Genomic DNA, 11,937 nt, shown 5'->3' with positions numbered 1-11,937 from the left:
AAGAGGTACTCCAACACTTCAAAGTAGTAAGAGTAGCATCGACTTATTAGGAGAAGAAAAAAGTGATGTAAATAGCGACAAATAATCTAGTGAGATGGAAAAAAGTAGTGAGAGCAATAGTGTCCTATTAGGTGAAGAAAAAAGTGACGAGAATCGCAACAAAAATTCAAGCTAAAAAGAAAAAGAAGATGAGAGCGATGGAGATAAATTATGTAGAGAGTCCAGTCATAACAACGAATTTCACTTTCTTTTCTAATTTCACTGATTGCTGGCTTAGAGAAGGAAGAGAATGACATCGAAGTCCAGTAATAATAATGAATTCTGTAATGTCAAAACAAATTGGCGAACCATTATAATCAATTTAAACCTCTTTTTTCTTTTCATCAAAAAATATAGGATGAAGATTAAGACCATGTACTAACTTCATTGGAGGTTGCCTTGCTGCATCTTTATCCAACTTCAAAAAGTGATCAAAGCGAGACTTTTAACAATCATTTTCAATATTTCGTGCGATTAGAATCTTTCTGAACTCAACTGCAAAATCGACTCTCGCATTAATTTTAGAATCGTAAGACCTAGTCACATTCAAGTGAGTCTTAAATTTATATGTACCATTGAAAATGATGTTGACATAATCTAGAGAGGATTCAATACCTTCTTCTTTTTCATCTGATGGCTCACTTTCATTTTCATCCCTTTTTCACTAGATTAATCTCCATCACTTTCATTACTTTTTTTTTTCTCTACTTAATTTATATCCGTCGCTCTGCTATTCTCATTACTTGTTTCTTGACCTAATAGATCACTGCTACTCTTGTTATTTTCTTCCATCTCAAAGAATTGGTCGCCACTTTTTTCCTCACCTAATAGGTCACTGCTGCTCTTTCTGCTTTGAAGTATTGTAGTACTTCTTTTTTTAGCAGCAACTAAGCTCTTAGCATTTTCTCGAGCATCTGAATTGAATGAAGATGTTCCAATTCTCTTCCTCTTATATTGACACATTATATCTACACTAAAATAGTTTTAAAAAACTAATAAACAATATAGAATTAACTTGTTATAATCAGTAAAAAATGTGTAATTATAGTACATTAAACATTTATAATTATATTATTTATCCTACAACTAATCAATTGATCAACAACTGAACACAATTGTCCAACAACTGACATGCAATTGTTGGGTGATTTTGTATCGATAGGTATGCCCAATTATTACTATAAACAGTTTTAGTAGTTCTCCACATATCGATCTACGAAAGTTGTTGGTTGAAACAACTAAATTGGATTCACTAAATTCATTGACACAAAATAATTTTATACGGATTAAAAATCTTTTTGAGTTAATTTCAACTTCAGACGAAACAAATGCGCTGCAAAATAACAAAAGAATATCATAGATAGATGATAATGATTTTCTTCTTTGTAAAATTCTAATTTAAATATTTTGAAATTGAAAAGAGAAAAAAAATTACCTTGTACGACTAAGAAGAAAACACAAATGCAATGCATTCGAGTTTACGTATTAAATATTTTTTTTGAGTTAATTTCAACTTCAAACAAGACAAATACAATGCAACATAACAAAAAAAATATCATAGATAGATAATAATGATGTTTTAATATTTTGAAATAGAAAAGAGGAAGAAAATTTACCTTGTATGACTAGAAAGATAACAAAATTGAAAAAGTTGAACGATTTTGAAGTTAAAAAAAAAAACGCAAAAAGTTTTAAAAATTTCCTAAATTTTCGTCCCTTCGTCCTCCTCTTCTGACTGTGTTCTAACTGAAAAGAGATTGTTCAAAAACTAATGGGGATATAAAATTTAGTCTTTAAGTTTTTAACACAATTTTTAAAATGTTATTTTAAGTTTAAAAGTAATAGTTTAATCCTTTTTTTACCAATAAGGATAAGACATAAGTATTCCTAAACTATAACCGAAATTTCAGACCTTAATTAAACTAAGAATCTATTACCTTCTGAATTCATTTTTTATATAATTTTGTACACTTTTTGATTTATGTGGCACAATCCTTGACTCCACACAGTTCAAGTGCGTTAGAGATATTTGAATGTCATATAAGTCAAATACAAAATTTAAAAAAAAATGGATCGTAGATAATATGACCTTAGTTTAGTTAAGATATGTCATTTGTTATTAATCTACTAACCTGTATTTATAAGGTTAACCAATGAACAGAAACAGAAATAAGATGAAGTAGAAAATACATAAAATACAAGAATTAATCCGAGTCCACAGAAACTACTGTGTGTCCTTGAGAAATTTAATCCCCTCACTGTACCCAAGGTTATGGATTAATTTCTCCCAAGATAAAATAGATTAAACTTGTTAAAGAAATAGCGGTACCTCAAACTTCTTTAACTTTAACGAACTTAAGAACAACAACAAGTCACACAGACTCAGTCGATCGACACTTTGATTTTTATTTGAGAGGAAAAATAAATGCAGAGAAGGAAAAATTTTCAGTATTTAAAAAAATCAAAAATTGACTTCCTTTTATAGTCATTTTCAGCAAGAAATATGTCTGTTCAGTGAAATCTGTTCAGACCCATTTTATCCAGAAAGTTGTGTCTTTTGGAAAAATAACAACTTTTCTGAAAATTGTGTCTTTTAGAAAAATAACGACTTTTTGGAAAGTAACCGTTAATATTCACATCACATCCGAAGCCGAGCGACGATGGCGCGAGGGGGCATCTTCTTCTTAGCTCTTTAGGAAGTAATGAAAGTGTTTCCTTCTATAAGAACAACAATTTCCCTTTCTTTTGCCGATATCGTGAATCTTCTTCTTCACAATTTCACCATTAAAGTATCATAGATGAATTTCATCAAATTTAAACGATCATCACCTTATTCCATCTATATCTCCAACAAATCTACAAGAATATGTAAACTCACTTCATCCTTATGCTTCTCTTTCTCCCCTCCTCCTCCTCTTTCTCATTCTTTCTTTCTCTTTCTAAATATGAATTCATAATCAAATACATTATATTGTTTGAATCAGTGTTTTAAAAGGCGAAGACATGATACAAAACGTTTTACTTAGTATAAGACGAAATGTAAGCCTCGAGACGTGGGACGTAAGCCTTATGGATCTATAAATTTATAATTTATAGTATAGTATAACACCGTAATAACACAAAATTATAAAAATAAATCAACACTTTGAAATAACATATATGATTGAATAAACTAATTGAAAATAAAGTTCTAACATGATTATACAAGTACAAATAATATATCATAATTTTCTAATAATAAAAGAATCAATATTTCTCATTTTTTTTATCATACTATACGATTTACCCCCAAAACAAAATAATTAATATATTACTATTGTTAATAAAAAAATATATATATATATATATTACTATTATAATAAAAACATCACTTTGTGAATAAAAATCAAATTACTTTCAAATACCTACATAAAATATAATAATTTTGAGAAATATGACAAAACCATGAAGACCAATGATAAGTGAAGAAGTAAAATTTCGTGACGCATTTATAAAAAAAATCTTACGTATTATATAATTACTTTCACAATGTTACCAAATATAAAAGATTCGATACTAAAACTTGTTATTTGAGTTATTTTCAAATCTTCTTTATCTATATAGATTAAAAATTATTACGTATCAATCAATATTAAAGAATTTTGAGGGTCAACAATGTTAACTAAAGATTTTAACGCATAATTTGTGTAAGATCTTTTAGGCGAGCCTCGAGCGTTGGACGTGCTTAGGGTGTACAGTCGGACACTTAGGGCGTATTACCAAACTAAATCCACACTTGAGTCTCAAAGCAATTTGCTAGAGTTCTGCCTTAGAGCGAGTCCGAACAGAGTTTTTAAAACACTGATTTGAATAAATTAGTAGATATTTAATATCAAATTATTTGTCGAATGAATTAGTATATATTTGATATCAATAAGAATTACGTAGGATATCTGTGATTTTAGGCTAACCAAAACACAAATATACATGAATTCTGTATAAATAAAAAATTTGGTTTTATTGCCTTGTTAACCTCGTGAGACAATCGTTTTAATAACCTTGACAATTAATATGACAAGAAAATAATAAATTTTCTAAGCTAAACATACAAATAGAAATGATCTCAGCGGATAAAAGTGAGGGGAAAACAAATTTTAATAACTCAATTGAATGATCATCTGAATTTTCACTTTCTTGTTGAATATACAATATTCCGCTCAATAATTTTCTCCTCGTACATCCATTTCTAGAAGGAAAAAGGGACAAATATACTCTCAAACTAGCGCAAATGGTATACAGATAGCCTCCGTTATACTTTTGAGACATTGATGTCCCTGCCGTTCAAAAACTAAAATATTATATACTTTTTATACTAACGGACATACATGTGTCATAATCTATCCAAACTCGATATTTATTAAACATCAAATCGACGGATAAAATAAAATCACGTGTCCCTATTTAATCTCCCGTTAAAGTAAATGACATATATGATCTACTTTTTGAATGACAAAAACATACATATCTCAAAAATATAACAAAGAGTATATGCATATTGTTTACGATAGTCCAGAATATATTTTTCCTTTTCGAAAGTGTGGAAAAAACAAAAGAAATTTGTACTCTTTTTGTAAATGGTAAAATGAACCAAACACCCCTAGCTTGTTTGTAAGGCCACAATGATCACACACATATCCATATTACACTATTCTTCTTCAAAACTATAGAATTAAGCATGGCTTCACTGCCCATCAACCCAACCTTCAATCCTTACACCCCTGGCCCTGGCACCTCTAAACCCAGTTCATTTCAGAAATCCCCACAGACCCATTTAGATGGCACAAACGAGAAATTTCTCAATAAATCTCACTACTTCAAGCTCCTTGGGTCTCTGTGCAAAGAGAGTAAACTTCAAGAAGCTGTGGACTTTCTTAAGGAAATGGAGTATGGGAATTTATATGTTGGACCTGAGTTCTATGGTGAACTCCTCCAAGGCTGTGTCTATGAGAGAAACCAGAAATTGGGTAAGCAAATTCATGCCAAGATTCTAAAAAGGGGTGATTTTTTTGCCAAGAATGAGTACATTGAGACAAAGCTTGTGATTTTTTATGCAAAATGTGATGTTTTTGATGTTTCCAATCATTTGTTTTGCAGACTGAGAAAACAGAATGTGTTTTCTTGGGCTGCAATTATTGGACTGCATTGTAGGATGAATTTGTCTAAAGAGGCGTTGTTGAAATACATTGAGATGCTTGAAAATGGGATTCTTGGTGACAATTTTGTCCTCCCAAATGTATTGAAAGCTTGTGGTGCTTTGAATGTTGTTGAATTTGGGAAATGTGTACATGGGCATGTCCTGAAATTGAGTTATGAAGATTGTGTATTTGTGGCTAGTAGTCTTATTGATATGTATGGGAAATGTGGGGTTTTGGATGATGCACGGAAGGTGTTTGATTGTATGTGTGAAAGAAATGTAGTTGCATGGAATTCGCTTATCGTGAGTTATATGCAAAATGGATTCAATGAGGAAGCTATTGGAGTCTTCTATGATATGAGAACTGAAGAAATTGAACCAACTCATGTAACTCTGTCGAGTTTTCTTTCAGCTTCAGCCAATTTATGTGCTCTACAAGAAGGTAAGCAAGGCCATGCTATATCTATAGTAAGTGGTTTAGATTTGAATAACATATTGGGAAGCTCACTTATAAACTTTTATGCTAAAGTTGGTTTGGTTAATGATGCTGAACTAATATTTGATAGGCTGTTTGAGAAAGATGTAGTAACGTGGAACTTGCTAATGTCTTGTTATGTACAATCTGGTAAAATTGACAAAGCTCTCAACTTGTCCCGTTGGATGAGACTAAAGGGTTTTAGATTTGACTCCGTGACACTATCAACAATATTATCTGCCTCAGCAGAATTAAGAGATTTGAAACTTGGCAGAGAAGGGCATTGTTTTTGTATCAGAAACAATTTTGAGAATGACATAGTTGTAGCAAGTGGTATTATAAATATGTACTCCAAATGTGATAAAATCCCAGATGCAAGACGGGTTTTTGACTACACATTGGAGAAAGATCTAGTCTTGTGGAATACATTATTGGCTGCTTATGCAGAAGTGGGTTTAAGTGGTGAGTCATTAAGATTATTTTACCAAATGCAGCTTTATGGTTTACAACAAAATACCATATCTTGGAATTCTGTAATTCTTGGATTCTTAAGAAATGGACAGATAAATGAGGCCATAGACATGTTTACACAAATGAAAACTGTTGGTTTAGACCCTAACACGGTTACTTATACTACTCTTGTCAGTGGTCTATCACAAAATGGTCACAACAGTGAGGCACTTGCATATTTTAAACAACTGCTTCAAGCAGGGTATCGACCAAATAATGCAAGTATTGTTGCTGCCCTCTCAGCTTCTACAAATATGGCGTCACTGCACGACGGAAGAGCCATTCATGGATACATTTTAAGGCAAAAGATTCCATTATCTCTTCCAGTAGCAACTTCATTAGTTGATATGTATACTAAATGTGGAAGTGTAAATTGTGCAAAATGCATTTTCGATTTGATTCCAGAAAAGGAGTTGGCCTTGTATAATGCTATGATATCTGGTTATGCTTTACATGGCCGTGCTATTGAAGCACTTGCATTGTTCAAACGTCTCTGCAAGGAAGGCGTGGAACCAGACAACATAACCTTCACCAGTGTGCTATCCTCTTGTTGTCATGCTGGACTGGTAAAAGAAGGCTTAGACGTTTTTTATGACATGCTCTCTCTGTATCATATGGAGCCGAGAGTGGAACATTATGGTTGTATGATCTCTCTTCTCTCTAGGTGTGGTGATCTCGATGAAGCTATGCAGCTCATTCAAAGTATGCCTTTCAAACCTGATGCAAATGTTTTTGAATCACTGCTCGTTGCTTGTAGAGAACTCAGAGAGACAGAACTCGAGGAGCATATCGCTAATTGTTTAATTAAGATGGAACCGGACAATTCAGGACACTATGTGTCACTTTCAAATGCATATGCAACAACTGGAAGATGGGATGAAGTCTCAAAACTGAGGGATTTGATGAAGAAAAAGGGTCTTAGGAAGAGACCTGGATGTAGTTGGATTCAGGTTGGAACAGAATTTCATATGTTTGTTTCAGGAGACAAGTGGCATCCACACACAGAGGAAATAAGTACAATATTGGCTTTGCTGGATATGGAAATGCAGCTTCCTAGATTCTTTTTCAACAATTGAGAATATCAAGTAATGATTCCTTGGGCACATTTGTACTCGTGTTAATCAGATACTATCAAGATCGCAATTTTGAGAGGCTAAAAATGACTTGAAGACCAGAAAAGCCCCAATACAAGAGATTGCCAATCATGCAATCACTTGTGAAAAGATATATCTGTATTCTTCTTCAGGAGACAACATTGAAGTTTTGATGCTGGACCAGTTCATATAAATTTCCTGATGGATCAGAGGCTTAGTTGAGACAACAGTATGCTTTGTGGGCAAAAGGATTTCTTGTGTGTTAACCACAACCTGGGTATGGCCAAGTGAAGTCTATAATCTTGGCAGTGGGCATTTCTAACAAGCCAATGTAGTACTTGCCTTAGTTGCGCAGACTCTTCACTTTTGATGCCGCACCCGTCTCGGTTTCTCCAAACATACACTACTTCTGGCAAATCCGACACACACCCGTTGGCACATTTGAAGAGTCCGAGCAACATAGATACTTGCATCATTTATTCACAACAAAGACTAATGTATGGATTGGATAGATGACAGATGATTCCTACATGAGTTTTCTAATGGAAGTACTTCTGTTCTTCTAGGTTGGGGTACTAAAGACTAAATTGAAAACTTTAAAGCTAATGGAGCTGCTGTAAGTGAATACATTTGGCATCCTTTTCTAGTAATTTCTCTAAATTGATTACAATTCATCACATTTTTTTATGACTAGCAATTTACCTTGAAAATTTAGTGCTCAATGTGTTGATCCTCGAATGCCTTCTGTGTACAGATCATTCTCTTCCATTTCCATTTTTCACATTGATGCACAAACTTCCATGGAAGGAGGGCATTAGCATCTATCCATTGTTTGCTAGAAAATGGAGAAACACACTAAGATAAACTTTTCTAGGATGCAAGAAGAAGTGAGGTGTTATCATAGATCAAGTTGGTGAAAGCTCCTTTATGTATCGATCCATAAGGTAATTGATCCTTCCATGTGTTAATTTGCAAGTTTTGCTATTTTGTAATTTCGAGAGATACTAAATGCAACAGTGGCATTTCGGTCTTTATTCTTACTGGTCTGGAACAAGTCATTTATCCATCTAGGAAGTAAAAGGATTTATATAAACCTGGTTGTTGAATGTGCAAACAAATCCTACATTGGTAGTTGAAAAGATGGGGAAGCTACATATAAGGTGTAGATATACTCTTACTAGCGTGAAACTTCTCAGAGAAAACCATGTGGGATTGGCCTGAAGCAGACAATATCATGGGATTGGTCTGAAGCAGACAATATCACACCATGTTAAGAATATCTTTCAGCTAGTTTAGTCCAATAACTAATATCAGAACCAATGATTTGACAATATGATTATGGAGATGGTGGAGTGATGCTGTGGGGCTCGATATGTTAACTTTACCATACCAAAGGTAGCTTTGAGACAAACACGCACAAGTAGAAGCTCTTTCCGGGCTTTGTTGACCATAAATGGTCAGTCATGTGGGTAGCAGATTGTTAATCTTAAAATTTGACCCATCAATCATTGGTAATGGGCATGTGAACTTAGTTCAAGGAGAACTGTGGATTATTGTAATGGGCCACATGGAACTTCATTTAATGGGAGATTGTTGGGTGTGTTAACAAAATCCTACACTGGTAGTTGAAAAGATCGGGAAGGTACCATGATAAAACATAAAAGAGGATAAATGATCTGTAAATACAACCAGTTAAATTACATTTGAGGAGTAATGGTCATAACTCTTAAATTTTATTGCTGATCATTTGTTTTTACAAAGTGCCAACAGCTCTTCCACCACACCATCTATCTCTTCATCCCCTATTACATTCATATATTCACTCAGTTCCTTAGCTTTCTTCCTCATCACTTCCCCACCTTTCTCCACTACCACCTTCCTTATCGCCTTTGCAATCTCTTCACTTTGTAGTTTCCCTCTTTCTTCCCTCACTACCTCCATTCCCATCCCAATATACTCTACAAGCTTAGCGTTCATTGGTTGGTCAGCCTGCATAGGCATGGCAATTATGGGCACACCACATTTCATGCTTTCCATGAAAGAACTCCATCCACAGTGGCTCACGAACCCTCCAATGCTTGTGTGTTGAAGAATTGTTGCTTGAGGAGCCCATCCTTCAAAAATTATTCCTCTTTCTCCTACCCGCTCAAGAAACCCTTCTGGTAATGCATCTCGAATTTTAGTTCTTTCACCTTGTGGAAACCTGATGACCCAAATGAAGTTCACTTTGCTAAGCTCGAGTCCTTGAGCTACTTCATGAATTTCTTCCTTTGATAGAAAATACTCACTCCCAAATGAAACAAAGACAGCTGAACCTCTATGTTTCTTGTCAAGCCATTGCATGATATCCTCACTGTCATCTTTGTTGGTGGATTCTTGAACTAGTGTACCAACTGGGACTATTTTCTTGAAGACTAAACTTGAAAGATAATCAATATATTTCCCTTCGAAACCTCTGCAGGTTTTTATCAGAACAATGTCCTGTGATCGCCTAAGACCCTCATCGAATGGGAACTTCCAACCAGGGACAGTATTCTTCAATGAAAGTATTTCTTGTTCATGCAGGTAAAATTCAGTAAAGGGGAACATTTCCTCTGGCCTATCACACACGTGGATGCCCAAAGCAATCACGGCTGCACCAAAAGTGAGGAACAGCACAGCAGGAATGTTCACAGAGGAGGCGCAGTCAGCAGCCCACGGCAGATTGAAGTCATAAATGACCAAGTCTGGCTGTAGAGTTTGTAATATCTTAGAAAAGTTTGGAGTGCTCATTTCAAAAGTACTTTTGAGAGTTGTCATGAGATGGGGTGGAAGGCCATTGGTAGTATGGTAATGAGGAGGAAGATTTGGCAATGAAGGAAGATGAAAATCAACTAAATCTATTGACTGAGAATACTCCTGTGTAACTCTTTTCTTGATTGAGCTTAGACATACAGGAGTGGAACAAATGTAAATGTGCAAGTTTCTATTTGCAAGCTTCTTGGCTAGCTCTAGGTATGGATTAATGTGACCATGGGCTAGCCATGGTAACATAAGTACACTAATGGTGTTTTTCTTGGCCTCCATTAACAACTCTGTGTGCTACAATTGTAACAAATATATGTATATATGATGATGATAAACTTTTGCTAGTATTTGCTGATCTTTGTTATGGGTTGCTAAATGGCATGGTGAATATATAGTAGTGGTATATACAGGGTCAAAAATGTCCTTAAAACTATTACGCACCACAATCGATTACGTAGGAAATATAGCATTACTATTTATATTCATTTGAATGGTAGATGACATGACTTAACGATCCAGCATACTATAATGGAACAAACACTAATTTATGGTTATTTATAGGGTTGAGCAATCAACCTAAATAATAAGAGATGAATTTATGATTTTTAGAATACTAAGTGTAGCACTTAAATAAAAGGAGAAAATTATATAAAGTGGGAATTAATCTTTTCATATTTTTAGATAAATAACTCAACACTCAATTAAATGCACCCGTTCAACCATTAGTGCGAGTAGATAATATTAATATACCAATAAAAAAAATATATACATAAAATATTTAACTCTACAAAGAGATCTCGTAAATTCACGTGCATCAAAATTAGCCCAACAAATCTGCCCTGTAAATAACCACAACTTTTTTTTAGGTAATAGTGAATTAAGTTACCCAGCTTGTTACTTCACCTCTTTCACTTACCGTTTCTATTACTCCCTCTGTTTTAAAGTACTTGTTAAGTTTCACTTTTAAAGAGTTAAATTATGTAAATTTTGATCATTATTTTAAAAAATGTTACAATATTAAGATAAAAAGAATCACGATTTATAACAATATTTCTAATTTGATGTTTTTTGTTTAGGACTTCTTTTAAGTAAATGAGCTAAATATTAGTAGTATTATCTGTTTATTCAAATTTATATATATATATATATATATTTATATATATGATATTATTTTCTTTTTTAATTAGTTAAAAAACTAATGATATACTTTTTAAAATAATCAATCTTTAAATTTTTTTGTTTTATCCTTAATAATATAATTTATAATCATATAAATAGTTATAATTCATTTATACCATAATTTTAAAATCTTTTTTTATATTCATAAATTTCATATCTAATCAAAATACCATAAAAGAAAAGTAATATTATTTTTAGTTAATATACAATCACATCAGGGATTTGCAAATCAGAATATCCATGGAGTAAAAGCAGACATTAAGCTAGCATTTGGTCATAAATTTCTGAATATTTTTGTAAAATTGGATTTGAATGAAGTTTAACATGTATTTGGTCATAGTTTTGAAATATATTTACTTTTTAAAAACAGTAAAAAAAAAAAACCACACACAACATAAAACATGATTTATACCTACTAGTTTTAATACTGTATAAAAAGAAACCCATTAATTTGACATAAAACTATCATTTTAATGATTATAAATTATTTGAAAATCATAACACTATTTTTTAAAAAAGAAATACTAATAACACAATTACTAGCTACTACAAGTCATCAAATTCCACATAATTATGAAGTCCATCTGTGCAAAAAAATAATTAACATTAGTAATAGTTATTGTTTAATATAATCTTCTCGTATTTTACGAATAATGTCTTCATGACGAGTACACATTTCT

The 11,937-nt window shown here is 32.9% G+C and overlaps 2 protein-coding genes across 4 annotated transcripts; one reads left to right on the top strand and one right to left on the bottom strand.

The window, feature by feature from the left end:
• The first annotated feature begins 4,680 nt into the window (after positions 1-4,680).
• Positions 4,681-10,425, top strand: LOC101245567 (pentatricopeptide repeat-containing protein). Of its 3 annotated transcripts, XM_019215373.3 has the most exons (4): positions 4,716-5,042; positions 5,173-7,907; positions 8,046-8,235; positions 9,857-10,425. In XM_019215373.3, exon 2 carries the CDS (start codon positions 5,228-5,230, stop codon positions 7,271-7,273), a length of 2,046 nt encoding a protein of 681 aa, XP_019070918.1. In that variant the 5' UTR covers positions 4,716-5,042; positions 5,173-5,227; the 3' UTR covers positions 7,274-7,907; positions 8,046-8,235; positions 9,857-10,425. The 3 variants fall into 3 exon arrangements, with proteins under 3 accessions (XP_010324688.1, XP_004244817.1, XP_019070918.1); XM_010326386.4 differs by having other exon boundaries at positions 4,681-7,907; XM_004244769.5 differs by having other exon boundaries at positions 4,681-7,907; positions 9,753-10,425.
• Positions 8,943-10,357, bottom strand: LOC101245272 (UDP-glucosyltransferase 29-like). The gene has a single exon (XM_004244768.5). It carries the CDS (start codon positions 10,355-10,357, stop codon positions 9,035-9,037), a length of 1,323 nt encoding a protein of 440 aa, XP_004244816.1. The 3' UTR covers positions 8,943-9,034.
• Positions 10,426-11,937: the final 1,512 nt, after the last annotated feature.

This window comes from Solanum lycopersicum, chromosome 8 (assembly GCF_036512215.1).
Source record: "Solanum lycopersicum chromosome 8, SLM_r2.1".
In the NCBI taxonomy this organism is placed as follows: Eukaryota; Viridiplantae; Streptophyta; class Magnoliopsida; order Solanales; family Solanaceae; genus Solanum; species Solanum lycopersicum.
Note: the sequence above shows the minus strand (reverse complement) of the source record. Positions and strands in the feature narration are given on the sequence as shown.